Source organism: Drosophila hydei, unplaced genomic scaffold (assembly GCF_003285905.1).
Source record: "Drosophila hydei strain 15085-1641.00,03,60 unplaced genomic scaffold, DhydRS2 tig00000418-arrow-arrow-pilon, whole genome shotgun sequence".
NCBI lineage: Eukaryota > Metazoa > Arthropoda > Insecta > Diptera > Drosophilidae > Drosophila > Drosophila hydei.
In genome coordinates this window covers 166,110-191,628 of record NW_022045727.1, presented here as the reverse complement: position 1 = coordinate 191,628, position 25,519 = coordinate 166,110, and the positions used below count along the sequence as shown (strand labels likewise).

Below are 25,519 nucleotides of genomic sequence, written 5' to 3'. Positions count from 1 at the left end.
TTTATTTGTTACAATGTTTTTTATTGCGACACTCAAGAATTTGGGCTTAAAGTCGAAAGAGTTTAAACATATTTCAATTGTTATTTTCTGGATGCTATCCAAATTTTAATATATGTATGTATAAACAATCGAAATATCTACAATTGAAATATAATGAACTAGAAGGGACGTGTACTCAATAATCTTTTGACCGTAAATCGATCCCAAAAAATCGATATTTATAATTTGTATATATGCAAACAAATAGAAAAAATGAATTAATAATAATAAAAAAAAAGAGGTAACGTAATAATATATATATATACATATATGTGTATATATATATATATATATATTTATATTTTATATATATTATATATTATATATTAAATATTGACGTCCGGCTGGTCAGGGAGGGGGGAAAGTGTTTAAAAAGTATCTAAGGCTTAACAGAAGTACATACAACTACGTTTCGCTGCTTGCTCCTGGCTGCTCATTATTTTTCAAATTGGTAGTCTTCCTCCTGCGAGTCGGACTCCTCGCAGCCAGTGCCCACCTCTTGAATGATATCTTCGTCTGCCTTATCGTCATCCTTTTCATCATGCGATTGAGTTTCGTCTTCTGACTCCTTCATCGACTCGATTGTTATTTGCGAGTCATCGGCACAATCATCAGTGTTATCAGCATCTCCTCTTTCAGATGCATCATCTTCTTCGAGCTTATCTGCCGCCTCCAGAGCATCTCCCTCTGTATCTGCATCCTCATCAGCAACAGCATCAGCATCAGCATCAGCATCAGCATCAACATCAGCATCCGCATTATCCCCATCATTTTCATTGCCCTTTTTCTCCGCCTGATCGTCATTCTGCTCATCTTCGAGATCACTGTCGACATCCATTGGCTCCACGTCCGATTCATCCAATTGTTTGGATTTCGCATCTTTCCCTTTTGCTTCTTTTGCCGATTTCTTCCCTTTGTGATCCTTGTCCGCAGCTGATCTTTTCGCGCCGCTGCCCGTCTTACCCGACTCTGATTTGAGGGACTTTGGTGACTTAGCGGATGCTTGACTAAAGCTGCGCTCTTCAATGTTCCGATTGATGGTCAGAGCAATGTAATCAAGTCGCATCTGCACGCTCTTCTGGAAAACCTCGCTGTTGGCGCTGCAGACAAGATTGCTGCGCACTTCCTCTATGCAACCCTCGAGCACTTTGTTCACTTCGGCCGCCTCCCAATCACTGTCCAAATTCTGTGTGACAATCAGCAATGTGGTCAAATTCTTGAGCAGCGTAATCATACGTTCGCTCTTCACCACGCCCTTGTTTATCTCGTCGACAGTTTGGCTGGCCTTGGCCCGACATTCCTCGCGCAATAGAGTCGGCGATATCATAGCTTGAACATTGGGATTGCGTGTAAGGCTGTTCGACAGCTCCTGCACCTTGGTCAGCTCGTACATAAGATCCCCATTGATACGCTCGATCGTTATAATATTCGATGCATAACGACGTTGAAAATCATCGCGCAGCTGGCGGCGACTATGATCGGCAACGACATCTTCCTGGCCCATCAGCTCACCCATTGCTAGTTCTGCGTTGGCATTCATTTCAGTTAACCGCTGAATCTTTGCCTCCTTTAAAGCAATATAGTTCTGGAGTAAAACCAAATGCTCAAGTAGCTTTGTCGGATAGCCATGATGTCGCACTAGCTGCATCCTAATTGGACTCTCACCCATTGCGTCCTGTCCTAGCAGCGGATCACTCTTATTTAGCTTCATGCTGAGCGCATTTCGTGCCGCCGCATTGTTGTTGACCAAATGTTTTTGGGGAGTAGAGGAGCTGTTGCCGCTGCTGTTGAGATTGCCGGCGGCAGCGCCAAGCGGGAGACGTTTGCCCTGATAGCTGCTGGCCAAATTGGTGGTGAAGCCCAGATTGGTGGTATAGCCCATATTATTGGTCTGATAGATGCTCATCAAGTTGGGCCGAAAGTCTTTGGTGAAGCTGTGCAGCGGCAGCATCTCGTGAAAGTTCTCCGACACAATCTCATAGTCCGGTATCGATTGTGTGCCCAATCCTGGCCGCTCGAAGGTCACCCGATACATGGCATTTAGCGAATGATAGGCAGCCACCGTCCCAGCAAAGATGCCGTCCTGCGGCGTACGCAATCGTGCCGTCACCTTGGTGCCCAATGGCAACGGCATTGGTATCTTTTCTGGCATATCAGCTACCAGCAGCGTGTCCTTCAGGTCACCGGACTTACATGATTGCAGTGTGCGCATTAGCTGACGCTTGCGCTCCAGCTCCCGCCGCTCCTCGTTAAAGAACGCCGCCGAGCATCGCCTGGGGCGGCCCATGCGTCGCCTAATGTTGATCCATTCGTGACGATTCAATTTGCGTGTGCCGAGACGTGGAGCCAACTCATTCACATTGTTCATGAAATCGTATTTGCAATCGAAGAGCGGCTTATCGATGTACGAATAGAACCACTCGGCAATGGCCCATTTGTGGGCCTTGGGCAGCTTCAAAAGGTTGCGCAGCCGCAGACCAATCGATTGACCCAAGCGCTTGTTGGCCACCGCCTGAGCCTCAACCTTCCTAGCAGCGTCCTCAGCAGCGGCCGCAGCTGCAGCAGCCGCAGCGCTCTTTGCTCCGCTTGTGGCGCCGCGACCCGGTCGCAGATGCCCGGCCAGCTGTGGCAGCTGCTGCTGCTGCTGATGCCCCTTGCTAGCAGCTGTTGGTGTATTCGAGCCTAATGGCTGCTTGCCCGGTGTTTTCTTCTGCCTGTCAGTGGCCTCTGCACCCGAGTTGGAGTTTGAGGTGGAGGCACTATCATTAGAGCGCATGTAACGTGAAACGACGCCCTTGCGCTTCTTGAGCACTTTTGAAGGTGTCGTCAGCAATTTGCTGGGACTGTCGCCAGAGCCACGGGCGGACGCCTTCTTAGGTGCCAAACTGACGCGCAACGGTTTGTCATCGTTGATGATGTTCTCATCGTAAAAGAGCGGATTGCGCTTTCGTATCCGGGCGGGCATGCCACGTGCATTGAGTGGTGGTATGTGCACCTTTTGGGTTTTCGGTTTCGGTGGCTGCACAGTGCCCACACGCTGCAGGCCGAGCGTGGCCAGGCTAAAGGATGGCATCTCCACCTCCTCCTCGGTATCACTCGTCTCATTGCTGTCATCGGGCGCTTCTTCCTCCTCCACGTCGTCGTCCTCGTTATTCCCCAGATCAGCTTCCTCATCGACGGTGTCACAATCATCTACCGATTCCTGTTCCTGTTGCTTTTGCTCACGCCCCCCTTCGTTCGCTTTAAGCGACTTCCCCTGCGTTTTGTTACTCGGCTCTACTATCTCATCATCATCATTGGAAGCGCGTGCAATCTTTCTCAACGCAGCGGCTGTCTTCCTCGGCCTACCCCGCTGGCCGGTGCTTCTGGTCTCCGTTTCGGGCATTTTCGCCGTCTGCTTGCTGTAAAATTAAAAAAAAAAAACAGTTGATCAAACATTCTTAAATAAAAAAATACAAATACAGCTGTTTCTTTTTAGGTTGCATCAGAAAAATTCCAACTACATCAGACATAAAATACCATAATTTGACACGGAAATATAATTTGCTTTCAGTTATATCTAAAAATACAAACCACAATTTCATATGATGCTTTATATAAAATAAAGAGGCATTAAGTTTTATCTAGATACGGTTTAGCTAATCCATACTATATCAGCTATATAATATAGTGCTCCGATCCGAGCTCTTATGAAATCTACGTACAATATCTTCACAGAAAATATTTTTTATATTTATACAGACTTATCACATTGAATAGAAAGAAAGAGGAAGGTCCGAAAGAGAGGGTGGATTGTTCTATACAATCAATACAAGGGACAGAAGGCATCTATAGAGACCTAATCACGTTATTTATGAAAATTCTCCCTTTGAAGCTTCCAAATTCTGCTTGACAGAGGTTTAACATGGAAATTACATCGAAACCCGAAAGGAAATCAACTAAATCTGGATGCTAAAAGACTAAACTGAACTTGGACACTGAATACCTAACTGTAACAATACAAAAACCCCTTGAAGACCAATTATGTTCTACTCTTATGGGCAGCTACAACGAAACAATCCAGAAGACTATCAAGCACACATTCGCATGATCATAGTCAAGTTGTAGAAATCTCAAAATACCCCAATAAACACAATTATCAGGTTGTCAACCGATTATTCGTAGAGTAAAATGATTCCTTCCCTTAGAAAGGGTGATCTAAAAGTAAATTTCTTACAATATATTTAGCACTTGTCCACCTCCAACTATGAATATATATTACATGAATACGCAGCTGCCATTTGGGGCATTCCTCTAACATTAAGTTAAATATACAAGAAAGGAAAACTCGTTTATTTCATGTTTGCTTTTTGACTTTATTTCTTGCATGTATATATATAAATATATATATATATATATTTCTATACATATATATTATTTGTTATATTAATTTTTTCATTCATTATTTCATTTTTTGTGTAATACTTTGATTGAAGGACCTCGAATATACGCATACATACATACATACATATATATTCTCACATATATAGTAATTCAAATTAAGCACAAATATAATTTATTTAATTTATGTATATATATGTGTGTAGTAGTAGAGTGTGTGTGTGTAGTTAAACCTATACAAGCATACATATATAAATACAGGTGTGTATGTGTGTGTGTAATATTGCTAAGCTTTTTGTTTGCATATAATATATTCTTAAGTTTCGAATATGTTTAATTAATTATTGTTTAACTTTAGAGTTTGCTAATTGCAAAAATGATCAACAACAAAATAATAGATATAGCGTTTGAATTCAATTTCCATAAAAAAAAATAAAAAAAATTGATATTAATAATTTTCAGTTTTTTTTTGTTTTGGTTTTTTTATATAAAGTAGCAACATTGCGCAATACAAGTTTCTTTTAAATAGTTGTAGATAGATAATAACAATACATTAGGTTTAACAAATATCAATATCGATAATAATAGTATTTAATAATAATAATAATAGTAATAATTAGAATAGCATAGGAAGTAATAACAGCATTCAATCTTTGTTTGTATTGGTATTGTTTTGCTTCTTAGTTTTCAATTCCATTTGTAGTTGGATATTATTTATTTGCTTTTTTTTCTTTCTTTTTTTTAATAGTTTATATGTACTTTTTAACTAACAAAACAAACATTTTTATTTTGCTTATCGTATAATTACATAAATATTCAACAGCAAAGTTTTCCAATTCCGAATAACCAAAGCAATATGTTAAGAAAAAAAGAAGTTTATATTCAAATAAAAGTAAAATTAACTACTCAGTTGTTTTTATTGTGCTCAAGGGAATACCCTAATTGCATGTGAGTTGGTTCAATTGTTTTGGTTATCGGAATAGTTTCGTTTAGTGTTTTTATCTTTTTTGTTTTTGTTGCTTTTTTTAAAACAATTTTAGCCAAGAAAGAACATTAAAAATCGCACAAAATACAATTAAAATACATATACAAATAAAAGTTTGCCTTTTTATATATTATACATAATAAATAACAGTGTTTTCTATTAGGTTTTCGCATCGTTTTCTTAAACCTCGATTTCTCATCTGTTTTGTTTTTTTTTTTCTTTTCGTTTTTATTGTTTTCTATTTGTTTGTAAGCTTTGTTCTCTATTTATTGTTTTAGTTGACGATCGTGTCTCGCTCGCTTTTGAAGCCCGCGTTGTTGATTGCCTAAAAAGTATGCAGCTCGGCTGCTCAGTATGTGGCCTAACGACGTTGACTTCGTTTTATTTGGGACAATCGATAAGTAGTTATCGATAACACAAAACCGAGTGAAATGTTCGCTAAATCGTTAAACCAATAACTGATGGTCGATAACCATTGTATGTTGATCGATATATTGATAACGATTGTTTTTTTTTTGCTGTTTTGTTGTTTATTTATCGATAAGCCGCTATCGATAGTTGTTTTGAATGAAACTCGTTGATCGCTCGCGTTTCAATTTTAAACATTGAAACGCGTCTCCGAGCCATCGGCCAACATCAACGTCACGGTTCGATTATTAATCCAGACGAGCTTAGCCAAACGCATCGGATTGAGCCGCGAGACATCCGGTATAGGAGCCGTGGAATAGCCCTTGGTGCAGCGCGTCTGCGATTGACCTAGGCCAAACATGCCGGTGCTTGTCTGCCAGAAGGACAAGCGATTCTCGGCACACGAATAGGACACCAGGTATTTGCCATCTGGCGAGAAGGCCAACGAAGTGATCGGATGCGTATGGGCAGGAATCATTTGGCACTTGTTCTGCCTCAGTTCGTATATGGCCAAATTTCCGCTATTGGCACCAACAGCGATCCGTCGCGTTTGGCCGCAATGCGAAATTTGATTGAATTTACATATAACCGGGCATAGCTCGGCCAAGCCGCGTCCCTTTAGCTCATTGCTATCAACGCAATGAAGCGCGATGTCCATCACTTCCACTAATAGACCCGCTATCTCCGATTGCATCTTATCGATCAACATCTCAACGCATTGTAATATTTCGCTCTTGGCCTTGTACAGAACTGATTGTGTCAAAGGTGTATTGATCGACTGGGCATTCTGTTGCATCGTATTATATCGAGCCACCTCTCTGGCCATTGTCGTAATAAATGCCGCTGGCCGTGCTGTGGCAATCAGACGCAGTGCATGGCGGGCGGTGCGACAGGCATCGGCCTGTGGTGTCAATGGTAATTTATAGTTCAGATTTGGCACCGCCTTGCCCTCACAGGATATCTCCAGTAGGCCTAGCAGCACCTTGGACACATCCAGGTAGGGCTCCCAAACGGTAAAGCCACGTCCCAGCAGATCAATGGCCGCGCGACGCAATGGCGTATATTGTGGTAGCTTAGGTGATGGCGGTGCATACAGTAGATGAGCTAGCGCCATGGAGGTAAGTCGAGCCAAATTGTTGGCGATTCCGAAGCCTTCGACTACCGAGGATTTGCGCCTTTCGCTACTGGCGTGACCAAGGCTAATGCTGCCGCGATGATTGGGCGATTCCTGTGAAATATCCTGTCCGAACTCAGCACCAATCACGCCCAGCAGGATGACAGCGGTGGTCTGTTTCCGTTTTAGCTCCGACAGACTGGACGGCTTGCGTATGATCTCCTCCTCCTCCTCCTCATAGTCTTCCTCCTGTTGATCGCTAGAGCCACCACCGGTGCCACCAGCCGACATGCCCTGACCGCCCGACATCGAGCTGCTTCCGTTGCCCATTGACGAGTTGGTACCACCAGCAGCACCACCCCCACCAGAACCTCCGGCTCCGCCCGCCTGGTTGTTCGTCATAGCCGCCACTTGCTGAGCACCCACAATAGGTTCGGTGTGTGTGTAGAGCGGCAAATACTGTGCCCAGCTTTCGACTAGCTGTTTGCGTCCTTTTTTGCCCATACGAGTGAGTTCGCCCAGCAATATTTGCTGCGCTGCCTCACGTATCTCGATGCAATGGTGCTGCCAGCGCTTGACCATCATCTCCACCTGCGGGCGCTTGAACTTCTTTGGCTCCAATGCCTCAATTTTATCGGGCAGTAGGAAGCAATGGTGTGTGGACAACAGGCTCCAGCCCTGTTTGATCTGTGAAGTGTGATGAGCGATCAGCTCTTCGCGCTCCTCTTCATTGCTTAGCGTTGACTCGGCCCGCTGAGCTAGGCGCTGCAGCTTCTTATGCTTTTCGCTGTCTGGCAGGAACGAGGCAGCGCTCATGGACATCAGCGTATTGGACATGGCCACCAATGCCAGTATATGATTTGATGTCAATGTGGTGCTTAGCTCCCAGTGCAGACGCGATGTGAAAATGGCTGTCAAATGCTCCAGGCGCTGCAATTCCTCAGGCAGCATACGCTTCTTGGAGCTGGAGGGTAATTGGAGTAGTCCTGGTGGTATGGCATAGTTATTTTGCCATGTGGGCAATAGTAATGACATATAGCCTGCTTTGGACAAAACACCGTATGAGATGGGTACAATAGGACGCAGTAGGCCTAATTGCGATTCGCAGACTTTGTCCAGATGCGGATCTAGGCCCCAGGAATGCAGCAGTGAGAGCAGCAGCTGGGCCACTTCCATAACATGGGTGACCTCCATTTTGGATGCAATCTTACTCTTCAGATCTTGTGGCTGCTCATCGTGCGTCTCCACGGCCTTCTGCAGGCTCTCCACCTTGGCCTGCACCTTTTTCTCTACAATTTCGGTTTTCTCCTTGAACTTCTGGACAAGTCCATGCTTATCCTTGTCCTTAAGTATCTTCTCAACATCAACAGCCTTATTCTTTACCTTGCTAAAGAAGTCGCCAATTTTTTTGCTCGCATCAATATGCATCGATTTCCCATCTTTGGGATTCTGCAGGTGCACACCCAACGCCTCCAACGTGGCTGGCGTCATCTGCGCATATTCCTCACTGTGCAACTCAAATATCAATCCCTCGATGTCAAAGAAGAGTATGTGGCTCTCCGCATCCTTGGGATTGGTACGCAAGCCCTGTATGACTAGCGGATTGCTGCGATGCTTCATCAGGAAATCAAAGTTGCCTTGATTGTGACCCTGTAGCTGTTGCAACTGATGGATGCCACGTTGTGTGGCATGCCGTATGGCATTCATGTTGCGCGACTTGAGTCCTCTGAAGAAATGCACTGCCGGGTTGGCCATACCCATTTCGCTGGCTGAATTGGCGGCAGTGCCAGATGAACCACCGCCTCCACTGCCACCATCCTCCAAAGCCTGCTCATCACAAGCTGAAAGCACTTCCTCGGCTAACATGCCATGCAGCACACGATCCAAGTGACCCGTTTCCATTTGCCAAACATAGACGCTGCCATCGGAGCAGCCGACAATGAGAAAATCATCGAGTGGACGCCATTTAATGGTCACAACCGGAAATAGATGCCGACTGGCCAACGTAACGCATTTGCGTTCTTGTAAACTAACCAAGGTGACTGAATGATCCGAGGCCACCGAACAGATGCACTTGAGGATGCGTGGACTGCAACTCTCGGGCGGCACCAGCAGCTGAGTTATCTCTCCCGCATGGACACAGAAACGGTGCAACAGACTGCCGCTATACAAATCCCAGAGGCAGACCGCAAAATCAATGCCACCGGAAAGTAAATGGGATTTCTCATAACGTGGATGTACCATGGAGGGGCAAAGCAAACAATTGACACGTCCGCGATGCCCATAGAGTATCTGATGAGATGGCCAATCACTGAAATTCTGCTTAATGCCTACGAGCAATTGCATCATAACCGTCTGTGTGGCCGGCACAATGACAATGCTACCATCCTCGCGTCCAATGACCAAACGACTTTGCTGTGGCAGATAAATGCTCGACGTGAGCTTCACCGGGGACTCGGTGATACGTGACAGCTGATCGAGTATGCCCACGGGCGGAGGATCCATTATCGACCAGGCCTCCACTAGCGAGGTGCAGACATGCGGCTTCTGTATGCGCGGCGGCATTTGCTTTGCTTGCAATATGCTAATATTATCCAACGGCACCTCAGGTACGTTCCACACCGAAATATAACCTTCAGAATCGCCGCGTAGCAAAAAATGTGTCTGTTGACCCATTAAGAGTTTCATCGCTGGCGGACAGGAGAGCACCTTATCGCCGGCATGCTGCAGCACATAGTACAGATAGGGCGCATCGCGAACGACGCTCTTTGAGTGGAATTCCCTATTGTCCGGTATACAATTTGCTGGCAATTTATACAAATACCCTTTGCCCTCGTCCGTCCATAGCATAACACGATCAGAGGTTATGAAATCGCCGCCCTGCCAACGTTCGCGAGCAGGCGCTATTACGGAGCAGAGCACCGTAAAATCGCCAGCATCATAGATCTGCCAATATTTGGTGCAGACGAGGAGCACAGTGCGCTGATTCTGAGCACAACAGTTCATGGTAATAGCATTCAAGCAGCGTATCTCCTTAGATTCATTCTCGTATATGGGCTCCGCATGCTTGTTCTCATTGCCCGTCAAGGTCCAGACCTTGACAGTGCCGGTGGTGGTGATGGCCAGTACGACATCATCTTTGCGACGCATTGGACGTAGCACGTGTATGGCTGAAATCCAGTCCGGTTTCACCTTAGAGCTCAGCACATAAATGACTTCGAGACTAAATGGATCCATGACCATAATTTCAGCATAGTAGCCAATGCAGAAGAGACGCACATCCTCGCTGTTGGCCGTGTGATAACTTTGGATTTGTGTATGAACTTGTGGCAACTTGACAGCCTCAGTGCATTTGCCATCGATCAGATCCCAGGTGCACATCTCACCGTTCTCCGACGAGCTAACGAGAAAATTATTCTCCGGTAGCAGGGAGGCACGCACCAGGCACAACACAGGCGCTGAGTGTCCAACAAGCAGGCAACGCGGTGACATCTTTAATGGGCCTGACTCCACTTGCCACAGACAGATCTGCCCATCGTAGCAGCCGGTGACCAGTGTGCATTGATCATCCGATAGAAAGACGCTCGATATGCAATGTGTCGGCGCTGTGGGACCCCATAGCACCACAGGCACCACCAGATTCGTACTGACCATGATTATCTATGGTATCTTTGGAGTGATGCAACCACTAACCACGTCACTAACACCGATACCGACACCAATACCAACACCGACTCCTCCTCCTCCTCCGCTGACGTTGCCTATGTTCGCTCTATGATGTATTTGTCCTTCCCTCTGTGTGTGAGTGTGAGTGTTTTTGAATATTTTGCAAATATCAATTTCGATTTGTGTGATGGTGGTTTTTGTTGATGATGTTGTTGCTGCTGCTGCTGCTGCTGCCGCGGTGATTGCTGTTCTCTGTAAGAATTTATTAGTAAACATTGGCTCACCACACACCGTTTCTTGGCGGGGCCTACACTTGTAATTGCGTGCGTGCGTGCGCGTGTGTAAACATACAGTAAACATTCTTGATAGCACACCAAATCAATAATTATCAGCCCTGTTTCATTTTTGCCCTTTCTCAAAAGCGATATATTCGGAATTTTAGAATGAAATTTGACACTTTATATTTGAATAAAAGCATACAGTAAGCATTCGATGTGGACTACATGATAAAATGTTATGTGTATTATTTCAGCTCAATGAAATTTTAATCTGCTTTATTTTCTTTTTCTTTGTTTGTCTCATATACATATATGTTGTATGTAGAACTGAATCGCAATACAAACTTATCTAAAGCAAAGAGAATCTGATATCTAACGCACCTACGGAAATAGAATGTTAACTGATAGTACTGCGAAAGCTGATAATAATGTAAGTTGTTGCGGTTAACGCTAATCTCGAGAACGTCTCAATACAATCAAAATGTTTGTGTTGATATAAAAAAGTTTTACCGAGATAAGTTCATGCATATGATAGAAATCTAAGCAGACAGTAAATTGTTTACGAAGAGAGTACGAAATAGAGAATAAAGTTTATGCATTACATAATTATTCAATACAAGCTGGCACAAAGGCCATAAAACGTACTATGTACGCGGTGCCTGTGAAAATGTTTACGAATACGACGCAAAGGGGAATGCACAATTAACTGCATATGGCAAGTGAGTCACACTTTAAGTTGAAATTGAAATAATATATATATTTTTTCACACTCCACTAGCTCATTAACAATAACAGCATTTAAATTAAGTCGTTTATTAGTTTTTAACTGACATAAGCAACTGTAGGAAGCAGTGAAATAATTTTGCTGTAGCTGCATTAGCATATGTTTTTCTAAGCTTCAACTAAAGTGCACTATATAGATAGATTACTGTAGAGACTTAAGAGATTGCAAATTCAGTGTATTGAATATCAAAAGATAAACAGAGTACACGCACGCACACACCCAGACAAACAGAATTATGTTATACAATTGAGGCGCTGGAGACAACCTTGAGTGGTAAAAAAAAAAACCTCCCACCGACCCCCTTAGGCAAACAATATGTGACCAGGATGAAAAAAATGTAAAAAGCAAACGAAAAACAACTACGCTTCGAGTTGATTTCTAGACAATAAAGACAATATATATACACGATACGTGTGTGTTGTAAGACAATAGAGTAAGTAAATGGCAAGTGTGCCAATTGCGATGCCGGACCAACGGATGGAGCAGCGAGTGGACAATGTGACATGTGTGTAAATATGTATATACATATAGCAGTCTATCTGTCTGTTTATATGTATGTATATACGTCAGCAGGCTCTACGATGTGGGCAATTAGCTGCAATAACCAAAACAATATGGTTACCGCAAATGGAGCAGAGCGCTCATGAAATTCTATAATATGCTAAATTAATTGGATGACGACGCGTGCTTATGCATTTGAAATAAAAGTATTGAAATAAAAAGTATTAAAAGGCTGCCCAATTGGGTTGCGCACACACACACATACACACGCGCGCACACACAGAGCAGAAGTGTAGACCCGCCAATAAATAATAATTGTAGATAACTTAGCATTTAGCTAACATTTTGCTATTGTTGTTGTTGTTTCCGTATTGGCTAGCGCGTGATAAACTCCTCCCTCGCTGTTCGTTCGATACGCTCGGATTTGTTTCTTTCTTTTTGGGTATTTTGTAGGGGCTATTGATCCTGATCCGTGTACTGCATTTTCAGTGTTGTAAATCAGTGTTGATTACGCAGCACAATTATGGAATGTCGTCGTCTCCGCCGTCTTACGATTCTAATTTGAATACACTCCGAACTTTTTTTTTCGCTTTTTACTGCTGGGCACCGTGTGTTGCTATCGCTATCCGTTCAATTACAACACACACACAGACACAACACATATATACACACGCTGCTGTTGTTGCTCTTTTTGTTATTGCTATCGCTATTAGCGATTTTCTCATATGTATTTATACTATTTTTCCCATTAGGGGTTTTCGCTGCTATATTATAACACTTTCGTACAAATTGTTATTGTACCATTTGACTTTAAGCATATACGTTTACATCAACTATCACTTGGTTTTCACTTTGTATATTCTATTTGTTTTTCTATATATATATATATATTTTTTTTATTTTTATATTTTGGTGCACACGAAAATCTGCTGAGCAGAGAAAAAGCAGTGAAGATATCGACCGTGGACTGAAATTTGTCGATTAATTGGTAGAGCTGTCGCCACCTCCAATAAATACGATACATTCATTCCATTTTCAAATGGGTGACAACTCTACACTTTAATTTTGATATTTAGCTTAAATGTTAATGTTTTTCAGTGTTTTTGGCAGTCTTAGAGTACATAATGAGCTAATCAAATGATTTATATGTATGTTACGCGTATATGATGTACTCTTAACACCTTTAATTCCGCGATTACACGTGAATGAATCGTAACGTCGTTAGCTATTGTCCAACGGACAACACACTCAACGAAGTACATGCGCTTGTCAAACACGAATTCAGTTATTTTGCGTATATTAACTATAAATATAGAATTGCTCCCGCTTTTGTTGTAAACTGCTGGTCTTAATAGTCACGAAACATATATTTATATATAGATACGCATATGTAAATAAATAAACACACGCTAGTCAACACGAAGGTAGCTGTTGCTGCTGATTTCATGTAACTGCCAACGATCAAATCACTATAGAATAGCTTATGCTAAGCAAAACAGTGTACTTACCTTCCAATAAAGTTGTGTTATACTTGTTGTTAACTTTTAGGCCACTTTCTTTTAAATTTTTGACAAAATTCTCTTGACACACACTCTTTTGAATGGCGGCTAGAAAAGAAAATCAGCGATGAGTGTTGTGGTGTAGAGTTGCTCACCTTTTAAATATCGACTTATCGAAAATTTTAAATATTTGATAACACAATTGTTAATGTAAAAATATCAACATATTTTAATTTTATAAGCAATAATTTTAATTTATAATGAATGTTTAATAATGTCTTTTTGACAATGAACTAATCATACAAAAACGCAAGTAGTTCATATGAATGCGCATTGTCACTAGCTTAGTCAGCTGAATGTTACATGTTAAAGTGTTCATTATGAACGATAAATTAAGTATTCCTATTTGTCCTCGGCACCAATTAGCATGCTGTTATCGAACATATTCCAGTCTGGCAGCATCGCTATGAGGAGTAACTCTGTAAAGTGGGGAGCAGCTCTAATTAGTAAAAATAAAAAACAAATGCGGCGCCTGTTACAAAATACCAATGGACAAATATTATTTGTCTCTCAAATTGTGACCAGACATTTGAGCAGCAGTAGTGCATCTGGCGACGCAATCCGCCGGACACAAAAAGATCCACGAAAACAACAGCAGCAAACCACTAATATTATTAGCAGAGAAGATAAATTTGGTGCCAAATATTGCATGGGCCTGGTGGAGTAAGTGTATCTGCACCTGAATCCACATGTGGCAAAGGTTTTATTGAGTGTTCCTTTATCCTCCACAGAAAATATGATTATGAGAATTATTTGAGCACCTTGCTGCTGCCAACTGAGTTGCGTGTCTCAGCCTTTGCTCTGCGCGCATTCAATGTCGAGGTCTCCCGCTCCGTGGGCACTCAGGTAGGTGCTTCTGGATATCTTAAGTAAAAAGAGCTTTACACATTGTAAAACTACTTGCAGCTCACCGAACCACAAATAGCCAAAATGCGCTTGAAGTTTTGGTATGACTCCATAGACAAGTGTTTCGAGTCAGATACCAGCAAATCCTATGTTAAGGATCAGCCTGTGCTGCGTGAGCTAAAACGTACTGTGGGCAGCTCTAAGCTTAATAAGCTCTATCTACGGCGGTTGGTTACCGCTCGCGAACGAGCACCCAATCAAGCGTTTGAGACACTGCGCGACCTAGAGGACTATGCGGACCAGACCTGTTCCTCACTATTGCATCTGCTGGTGCAACTGAGTGGTGTGCAGGACGTGCAAGTGGATCACGCCGCTTCGCATTTGGGCAAGGCCCAAGGCATCGCCATGATGTTGCGTGCCATACCCCACGCTGGACGCCAGCAAGCAGTCTGTGTGCCGCTGGAAGTGCTCGTACGACATGGCGTCAGTCAGGAACGCATCTTGCGCAGCGAGCGAGAGGACAAGGGTGCCGAGGAATGCATCTTCGAGGTGGCCAGTTTGGCCAACACCCATTTGAAGCTAACGCGCCAGCTACTCCCTCAAATGCCCCGAATTGTTCGCAAAATTTTCCTGCCCGCCGTTGCAACTGATGGCTATTTGGAACGCTTGCGTCGTGCCCACTTTCTGTATGTGCAATGAAGATCACATTTTCGGGTTTCCCATATTAATATATTTCCCAATTTTCATATATTTAAGGTTAACGCATCCTAGCTGCATAAAGCGAGACTCTATGTTGCCGGCGCGACTCTTCTGGAAGACGCTATTTAACGCATACTAATCAATTAGTTAGTGAAATGTTGAAATTTGTTAATTATTAAAAGCAATTACGTAAATTTGAATTGTTTGAAAATATTACCAAACGATCGATAACAAATTCGATATCCAAAATTGGCCCTCAATATCTATCGATATATTGATATACATTCGTATGTATAGTTGCTGGCTGTTTCTTGAAAGTAGCGCGTTGTGATTTTTTTAGTTTTTAGTTCAAGAGCGGAGTACCAAAATAAAACATGAAATGTGTCAATTTTAAAATTAATGTTCTCCATAATATTAATGTACTCATTGTGTGTTATTAGCTAATTTTGCCAACGGAGCCGTGCGCTAGGCGCATTTCGAATTTTAAGCACCGTTTAGTTTAAGTGAACCAAGCAAATTAAATATATATATATATCTAGTTTGTATCAATATTAACATTTTATGGTAAGTGTTTAATTATACTATATAAATTATGAAGATGATTGTGATTGTTTAGCTCTTAACTATTATTGCATGCACGCCATTTTTTCCAGTTCATGCAAAATACATTACACAAAAATTGCCGCTCTCTATGTTGCGGTGCTTCACAAAATTAACGGAATTTTATTGTACCCTCTCACTCTGTCACATTGCAAGCTCAGCTCTAAGCTGATGATGGGTTACAAGCAGAGCAACAAAGGATAGACAAATGCAAAAAAAATAAATACGGTTACTTTAATACAGTGGTGGCCAGTTCCAATAAGAACAGAGTAACTGATAAAGAGAAAAAGCTAATTAGCGTAAAATAAACTGAATAAAAAATAAACGGCGTAAATACATGAAATTAAATCAAAAGTCGTGCCTATACATTATATAGAAAATATAAAAAGAAAACAACCAAAAATAAAAGAAAAAAAATTAAACAAAAAAAAAAATTAAAAAATTTCTTAAATATAACATTTTAAAAAAAATTAAATTAAATTAGTTTTACTTTAAAAGTAAGCGACATCTGGCTTGAGTAATTTTTTATACACAAAACTCAAAGCGCAGTCAAAAAAAATTATCCTTGGGATTCTTCCTATGTATGCGAGCCGAGCTGAAATGAAAATCTTTGCCACAAACGTTGTCGTTGCCAGCGCAGCGGAAGCAACTGCTGCTGTTGCAACTGCAACATCTACAACAGCGGCGCAACAACAGCAGCAGCGGGAATATCGCTGCGGCGCTCAGGTTAAGTACAACAAATACAACAACAAGGCCAACAATATGCTGCGGCAGACCAAATACATCAGCGGCAACGGAAACAGCAGCAACAATAACGGCAGCAGCAACACAGATAGCAAGCATGCCAAGCGTCAGACACAGCAGCAGCAACAAACACAGCAGCATTACAACAACAACAACAACAACAACATGCACAACTTTACACGCAAAAAATATTTTGGCAGCAACAGCTATAACTGCAACCAACAGCAGCAGCGGGAGCAACAGCAACAAAATGCTGCAGCTACAAAGCTTCCAAGCAACAATAACAACAACAACGTAATGAAAAATCAAAACCTAATTGAAGAAAATGTCTGCAACGACAGCGACAACAACAACAACAATGCTGTCATAAAGTTGCAGCCAAAATTAGGCAGCGGCAACGGCAACGGCAACTGCAACATCAAGAAACGCAACTCGCTTTCATCCTCGGCAGAATCGAGCACTTCGTCTGCCTTTTATCACAACTGTTCCGAGTCCTCAAACACATCAACAACGAACAGCAACAGCAATCCAAATGATGATGAGCAGCGACAACAACCGCCAGCAACATTGTCAAATCTAAATGCAACAGTAACAAAGCAGCAACCGTCAGCAGCAGCTGCAACAACAACAACAACAGCTGCCGCATTGCCACAACAATTGGACAACAACAAAGTGACGCAAAGATCTAAGCAACAACCGTTGTGCTTCTGGAAGACGAGCTATCCACAGCAGCCGACGCTGCAGCAGAAGGAAGTGAGCTAACTGTTAAGCTAAGCTTTAAAATATATTTCTATATAAATAAGAAGAAGCGCAAAATAGTTTAGAGAAAATGTATGCAACAGGAGATCCCATAAAGTATCTAAAGTCTCCATCAAGACGACGAGCTGAATGTGTCCGTCCGTCGGACACAACGAACTCGTAACGCACAAAAGCTGGAGACTTAAATGTATAGTCCTGTATGCACGTTGTCGATAACTTATCCCCATGGCATACCGATAATTTGATTATAAATACCTTAAAAGCTAATGATTTGCCCGCTTCTGTAATGAATACGCGTATTTGGGATACGTCGGTTTTAGATGCCCTCCACCTTCCCTCAATCTTTCACAAAAAAAAAACCTATTTCAGATACAGGAGCCTTGTGTTCGGCAAAAAGATCTATTATAGATATGATGATAACGCTCTGAAAATTTGTATAAAAGATGCACAGAATTATTAGAATAGTCAGAGTCAGACTAGTTAGACTAGTACTTTTTGCTTGCTTTAATATAGAATATATATTCCATGCTTGTAGTGTTCCATAAGCGATATAAAAACTCAGATATAAATATGTAAATGGAATTCAAGAAATTCAAGTTTCAAATATTTTTGGAATTTGTATTTAATTTCTGTTAAAAAAATAGATTTTTGCTTTCTATTGGTATTTCGATATATCTTTAGCAAAGCAGAGAAATATATATTCCATAGGTTTATAAATCGATTTCGATTTCAAGCATATGGAGATCTTTGGAATACCAGAGATAATTTTTCATTCGACTTTTATGGCTTTGCTACTAACAATCACTTAAGTATTTTACCCGCTTGCTACAGCAGCAGTTGGAGGCGGCGCTAGCCACTCAGAAGGAATCGGAACTGGCAAATGCCGCGGCAGCAGCAGCTGCGGCAACAGCAGCAACATCGGCGACAGGAGCAGCAGCAGCAGCAACTGATCAACAGCCGCATTATTATCAGTATTATTGCTCGCAGCCCAAGCAGCTGACCATTGCTTCGTTTCTGCAAAAGGAGCTGCTGCCCGATGCGGAGAAGACCAACGGCCAACAGCAGCAGCATCAACAGCAACATCATCATCAGCAGCAGCAGCAACACAAACAGCAGCAAACCTCGGGTGCTTATCAGCAGCGTTATCGCAATGGCAGCTACAGCTACAACAATAATAATAATAATAATAACAACAACAACAACAACAACAACCATGGTAACAGCAACAACAATTATCATCACCAGCAGCAGCAACAGCAACAGTCGCAGCAGCAGCAACAACAGCAACACGCCCATCACACACATAATCCACAGCAGCAACATCACAATCACATGCACAACGCACACTTTCGACGCAACAACAAGAAGCTGCACTACGGCAACAACAGCTGCACGCCAGCAACATCTGCCCAGAAGTCTATTGAAATTGTGAGCGCCAACAACTACAATGGCGCACATCATAGGCGCATGCCGAATGTGGCTGTGGGTGGCAATGGCAATCATGTTGCCGGTAAGAATGGCTACTATCAACTGCATCAGCAACAGCAGCAGCAGCAACATCACCATCATCACCATCATCACTATCATCACTCGCTAATGCCTGGCAGCAATACGCCCACAAGCGGCGAGCATCAGAATTTCTATAATCTGACCTATGTGAATGTTGATTTGCCGGCAGCCAGAATACCTGCAACAGCGGCGGCGACGCCAGCAGCGGCAGCAGCAACAACAACAACTGCTGCAGGTAGCAATATGCTGTTAAAGCCACCAGCAACCATTGCCACAGCTGAAACTCCAACAGCAGCAGCGACGGTGCCAGCAGCAGCTGTTGCACCTGGCAGCAACCATAATATATTCCTTCAGCCGCCGCCAACACTGCAGTTGGCCATGCTTGCACCGGGCATACTGTCACCAGTAGCCCTAACTCCGGATGCGATTGCGACGACGCCGACAAATATGATTAGTTGTGCACAATTGGACGAGGCCATCACAGCGGCAGCTGCCAGCAACACGGGCAACAGCAACAGCAACACCAACAGCGCCAGCAGCAACAGCAACAAGAACGTGGATCTATCCGGCGTATTAAACGTGCCCAGTCCCACATATGCAGCGCTGCCTTTTATGCTGCACCAACAGCAACAGCAGCAGCAACAGCACCAGCAGCAACAGTTGTTCCCCAACAAAGCACAACAGCAGCAGCAACAACAACAACAACACCAGCACCAACAGCAACAGCAGCTCTTTTTTAGCTTTGGCGATGGCTACAACAGTGCCGCCTGGTCACATGCTAATTCGCCGTGCTACCCTGCAGCCGTCTATGGACCAAGTCCGAGCAGCATTTCGAGTGGTTCGGCTCACAATCGCGTTCCGTCACATCGCGCCGTCTCGCCCGCCTCGTCCACGTGCTCGCTGACCAGCGAGTCTCAATGGAGCAGTCGCAGTCGGTAATTGTTACTTGATAGAGCTAGATAACGATAACAACATAATATACCCTATTCAATTAAATATAGGGTACAATATATCTATATTGGCTTCGTATATCTAGATGATAACTATTCAAGGGACTATATTAAGTGTTTTAGAGGGTATATTGATGTCTAAATGGCTTTGTATGTCGAGATGATACTCTATAATATACCCTGCAAAATGGGATATATATATTGACCTAGTTTTATTTTGGCCTAGTCGCCATTGTATAAAATCGTATATCGAAAGGGCTAGTAGCGAGTAGCTATTTTTCAATCGATAGTTATCGATTTTAAGCATATTGGTCTATAACAGAGAGGATATATCTTTTGAATTATAAGCTGTCTATGTTTTCTATTGTATAGCATTATTTGTGTAGCACCGATACTTATCGATTTTGAATCGAAAATGTAATATGAGTGAAATATATATATTTGAATCAGGTTACAAGTGAGATAGCCATCAGCCAAGTTTGCTTTGTCTTCTATAACCCTCTCAGCTATCATAATAATCGATAATAATCGATGTTTAATCGTCGCAGATATAAGCACTCAGAGATGTTCCTTCAATCATTTAATCATTTCACCTTTCATTTTATTACTGGATATCCTTCTGGTCATTAATTTGATTTTGACTTTACTTTTGCATCCGAATCACTGCAGCTTGGCATCTGCAGATCTGTTGTCCGTATCGCCTACGCCGCTAGCATCAGCTGGACCGAATGCCGGAATTCCAGCTGCAAGCCAACAGCACTTGTCGCCGCATGCGCTGCATGCGATGCTACCGTTTGGCATACCTCCACCACCACCACCGCCTCCCTCAGCGGCAGCAGCGGCGCCCCCACCACCACCGCCGCCACCGCCCACACACAACCTGTCTTACCAGCATTATTGCGGGCCCAATTGCGGCTGCGGCACTGCATCCAGCGCATCCTGGCCAGCGTCTTGGTATGAGCTAATTCTTCCACCGGATCGCTATTTGGATCACGCACGCAACGTTGAGCTGACCATACAGCCGGATCAGTTGCTGTGCCACTGCAAGTACGACAATCTGTCGCTGGACATCTGGAAGCGATTTCGCGCTGCACAACAAACGCACGCCAAGTTCAAGCTGAAGATGCGCCTCTGGCGTCATCTGTTCATCTGGATAAACGTGAGTAGAGTAGAGATGTTATCGTGGCACACTTGACATATTTTTTCGCGTAGCAGCCCATGTTTTCGCGCTATCGCATCTGCCTGGTGGGCTCAACGATCACCGGCTTTGGCACGGACTCATCGGACATCGACATGTGCCTGCTACCGGAGCATCAGACACATCAGCAGCAGCAGCACCATTACAACAATGAGCTCCGCGCCGAGGCGCTTATGATTTTGAATCTGTTCAATGCGGTTCTCAAAGATATGGGCAAGTCTGTGGCCTAGTCCTTGGCTCGAAATCACAAAGCTTTCAAGTGAGGCTTAAGCAGGCGATTAACTCGATCTTCAAAGCTTCCCTAAAGCTTCGAGTCTCATCCTCAGTTTTTTATCACATTTAATGTCAGTTTCAAAGCTTTTTGCTACTTTCGATTTAATCGCATGCTTAGCTTAATGCCAAAGATGTTACGATTCCTGCGTGTATGTTATATTCATGATGAATGGTTTTTATTTTAGAAGCTTTTCAGGATTTCAATTTAATTGAAGCGCGTGTCCCGATCCTTCGCTTTAAAGACCGCATCAACGGCATCGAGGTCGATCTCAACTATAACAATTCTGTGGGCATTAAAAACACATATTTGTTGCAATTGTATGCGCAGTGTAAGTAACCACAACAAACTAATATACCCCATTTTGAGGCACTTTCAGTATATATATATATATAATAGAGAATATTCTGGTATATCTATGTAGATTAATAGATACGAGGGGATGTAGCACAGGTCGCTTTGAACTTTACAATTTCTAATGAAACTATAAAAACATTTATTTATCGATAAATATCAGCTGTTTCTTAAGTATATGCAATGTAATTACGGAAATTTACAATTGAATGTACATATCGTAATTAATGATCCATGCAGGTCAAGTCATATCGGAAATCGATAAATATCAATAGGGTTTTAAATCTCCAGCGAAGTTCGACTTGAAATTAGGCAAGTAAAGCTTTAACATTCATGTAAATTTTGAACTTTTTTAATACAGACAGTTGAAGCAAGATATCCAAAAATCGATAAATATCGAAAGTTGTTTATCGAGCATATTCTAAGATAATCAAACATCGAATCGAATCGCAGTGATCGATAAGTCAAGACAATCGTTACCTCTTGTATTCAACAGTGGATTGGCGCACTCGTCCACTAGTGGTCATAGTCAAACTGTGGGCTCAATATCACGATATCAACGATGCCAAGCGAATGACCGTGTCGAGCTACTCGCTGGTGTTGATGGTTCTGCACTATTTGCAGTGCGGCTGTGTGCCCCATGTGCTGCCCTGCCTGCAGGCACTATACCCAGAGAAGTTCAATTTGGGGCAGCAGGATTGCCTCGATCTGGATCTGATAGAGCCCATCGAGCCGTATCAGACGCACAACACCCAAACCCTCGGCGAGCATCTGTTGGGCTTCTTCAAGTACTACAGCAGCTTTGAGTGAGTCTTTCGAATAGAATATGCATAAATATTTATTTATTTATTTATTTATTTATTTATTTATATGGATATTTATACATTCTCAGCTTTCGAAACAATGCCATATCCATTCGCACGGGTGGCATTTTGCCGGTGACCGCCTGCCGACTGGCCAAGAGTCCCAAGAACGACATACATCAGTGGAAGGAGCTGAACATTGAGGGTATGCCATTGCACTTCATCTGTCCCTCATCCATCTTTGATAGCTTCTTCTGCTTGCCAGAACCCTTCGATCTGTCCAATACGGCACGCTCGGTCTACGACCAAGCCACATTTGAGCGCGTCAAGGCAATCTTTGTGGCTTCAGCACGTCGGCTGGAGCACACACTAGATCTGGCCTCCATATTCACGCCCATTCATCATAGCAATCAACGCCCTACGGCCCTGAATCAACAGGCCCTGCTGCACCTCCAAACGCAACCTCCCCCCATCCATAACCACATCCATCATCCCGCACATCAGCCGCACCAGCAGTTACTGCACGCCCGCAACACTGGCCCAACCTTTGCGGCACCTGCCACTCATCTGGTCTAATTGGCATCTATGGAAGACTTATCCAGGTGTTTCCTTACCCACAGGTTAGTTGCAGCTGCCAGAGCTTGAGCTTACATTGTGCTGAAAGCGTCTAGGGCAAAAGGAAGACTTAAAAAGAGAGAGACAGAGAGAGAGAGAGAGAGAGGGAAATAGGGAGAGAGATCTATTTATATCACTTCTGATATTTCTGTGTATATGTAAAACAGTTTGTTTCTACTGATTGATTGATTGAATGTGATTGACTGCCTTCTTCGGAAGTGGATGTAAAAAACTAGTTTAAATTAGTGTAAAAAGTCGTATGAAAGTGGAAACTAAGGAAACTATTGATCAGAACTAAAGCCAATTGAATTTACCTGTGATATATACATACACGTAGCTATAATCAATCTCTGTAAAACTTATATAGCCAAAAGAACAGTTATTCTAGTCATTTTTGTGTGTTATTATACATACATATAGAAATGTCTTCTTAGACGGTTGAGATACTGCTTAAAATTTAAGAAATACATCAATGATCACACACATATATATATATACATTTCTTACAGACATCACACACACTCCCACACACTCACGCACACACAAATTTAAACATATTTCAAGAGTATATGCGCTGCAACAAATAAAAAAAAAAAAACAAAAACAAAAGCAAAAAAACAGCGCAGCAAAAAAAAAAGAAATTAAATAATTAACAAAAATCGTATATATATTGAAACATTGTAAAAGCTTTCGGCTACAATTTTTTCCAAGTGCATTTTGTAAATTCAAGCTCAATGATTGTTGAGCTTGGATATCATTGGAAGACAGCTCTATATATATTTATATATCCTTTGTCCCTTTTGTTCGCTATTTAAATTATATCCAATCGTAGCCCCGTCAATGTAATTATTGTTAAGCTCTTTTTTTCTGATCGCTTCACGTCACAAATTGTAAGCATGCCAAAAAGTAAAATTAAATTTTCTCACTTTCCCAATTTCCCATTGGCATGCATTACTGAAGGTTGTTAAACCTGATAGGAAAAGTGTCCATAATCCAGAAAGAGAAATGTAAATCATCCAATTATGAAGTGTGAATTACGTTAAGCGAAAGCACTGCAAATGTCACAAAAAATATTAAAATATCTAAAGAAAAATATCAAAAAAAAATAAATAAAAATGCAACTTTCGTTCATAATTTTTCAATCTGTTTTGCAAAATAAATGAAATTCTTTATTAAGAAATTGTATTTATTCTCTTTGAAATCGGGTTGGCAAATAATCATTAAACTTCTTTATTTTTATTGTATATTAATTGAGTGTGAGTAACAAATTGAGTTGGGACTGGTGGGGGAACAAATAACTGATTTTGTAAATGTTTTATTTGTGAGCTTCACAAGATTCTCCAATGTTTTGCTTTGATGTCTCTAAATTCATAATTGAAATCGTTTTCCAAACCGTTAAAAAATATATTTTTGACTGGCCGTCGCCAGAGGACGCCACTTTTCTCAAACAAATATATATATATATGTATATATATATATTTATTTAATTTTTTAATTATATATATATATACGTGTGTATATATACATATATATTTATATTTTTAAAAATAACAAATTCTAGCATTGTTGCAATAAAACAATATTAAAAAATTGGGAGTTTGAATAAATGTTTTCGACAACAATAAAAAAGGATTCCCAAACAATTTGCATATTAAACAGATTTTGTTTCGCCGCCAGAACGTTATTGCAAATGCTTGGAAATATATATGTGTGTGTGGAATATCTTCTTTTTTGTTGGTTTTTTTCGGAAAACAGAAACAAATGGCACTCGCATACAATTAACAAAAACGTTCTGGAAATATACAACAGTGTGGCAAAAAGTTTGATTTTTTAAAATGGAAAATTTCCAAAACTCGACATAGTCCAGACAAAAAAAAAAAAAACAAAACAAAAAGAAAAAAATCGGGTGTAGGATGTTTTTTTTGTTGAATTCCTCCTTCATCTTTCTTTCATTTTTTGTGAGCCGGTGGAAAGATACTTGTTGGGCATATTGAAGCGGCACCATTCCGCGCATTGCATTTGTTTTTACTTTCAGCTTTTCTCAATTATTTGTTTCCTTTTTGTAAAGAAAAACGAAACACGGCGCCGCGACGTTGTCTTCAACAACGATTGCATCTGCAGGCACAACCCGCGTTTCGCGCAACGTGGCCGCCGACTCCGTTGCCCGCTCGCCAGCTAGGATCAGACTGCAATACTGAACAGACAACTATCTCACAGAGGGAGCTTATCCAAAAAAGTGTGACCAGCTATATTTTTAGGCCATATGCTTGTTGTGCCTGCTTATGTGTATTTGTGTTAGTTTGCATGGCTTTAGCTGCTTCTTTTCACTGATGCCGCTTCTAACATTCTTAACCTGTCTCTGTCTCTCTGACTATCGTTCTGTCTCTCTCTCTCTCTCTCTCTGACTCTCATTTTGTGTCTGCTGCTCTCGCCTGCTCTCTTCGGTGTGGCCGAGTT

General features: G+C 42.0%; 4 protein-coding genes across 4 annotated transcripts; 2 read left to right on the top strand and 2 right to left on the bottom strand.

The window, feature by feature from the left end:
* Window positions 1–382: 382 nt before the first annotated feature.
* LOC111605341 lies at window positions 383–13,785 on the bottom strand. The gene is made up of 2 exons (XM_023323814.2): window positions 13,664–13,785; window positions 383–3,440 (listed from the first exon to the last, which is right to left on the bottom strand). The coding sequence occupies exon 2, from the start codon at window positions 3,422–3,424 to the stop codon at window positions 476–478; it is 2,949 nt and encodes a 982-aa protein (XP_023179582.2). The 5' UTR covers window positions 3,425–3,440; window positions 13,664–13,785; the 3' UTR covers window positions 383–475.
* On the bottom strand, window positions 5,932–10,817 carry LOC111605340 (WD repeat-containing protein 7). Its single transcript, XM_023323813.2, has one exon. It carries the CDS (start codon window positions 10,578–10,580, stop codon window positions 6,003–6,005), a length of 4,578 nt encoding a protein of 1,525 aa, XP_023179581.2. The 5' UTR covers window positions 10,581–10,817; the 3' UTR covers window positions 5,932–6,002.
* Window positions 13,786–14,100: 315 nt separating the features above from the next.
* On the top strand, window positions 14,101–16,193 carry LOC111605316 (NADH dehydrogenase (ubiquinone) complex I, assembly factor 6 homolog). The gene is made up of 5 exons (XM_023323779.2): window positions 14,101–14,377; window positions 14,446–14,560; window positions 14,621–15,246; window positions 15,317–15,823; window positions 15,913–16,193. Exons 1-4 carry the CDS (start codon window positions 14,121–14,123, stop codon window positions 15,396–15,398), a joined length of 1,080 nt encoding a protein of 359 aa, XP_023179547.2. The 5' UTR covers window positions 14,101–14,120; the 3' UTR covers window positions 15,399–15,823; window positions 15,913–16,193.
* A 96-nt stretch (window positions 16,194–16,289) lies between these two features.
* Window positions 16,290–23,607, top strand: LOC111605326 (poly(A) RNA polymerase gld-2 homolog B). The gene is made up of 10 exons (XM_030224247.1): window positions 16,290–17,356; window positions 18,173–18,580; window positions 18,626–19,806; window positions 20,491–20,980; window positions 21,034–21,232; window positions 21,478–21,621; window positions 22,141–22,450; window positions 22,537–22,652; window positions 22,713–23,067; window positions 23,572–23,607. The coding sequence occupies exons 1-9, from the start codon at window positions 16,439–16,441 to the stop codon at window positions 23,021–23,023; spliced, it is 4,077 nt and encodes a 1,358-aa protein (XP_030080107.1). The 5' UTR covers window positions 16,290–16,438; the 3' UTR covers window positions 23,024–23,067; window positions 23,572–23,607.
* Window positions 23,608–25,519: the final 1,912 nt, after the last annotated feature.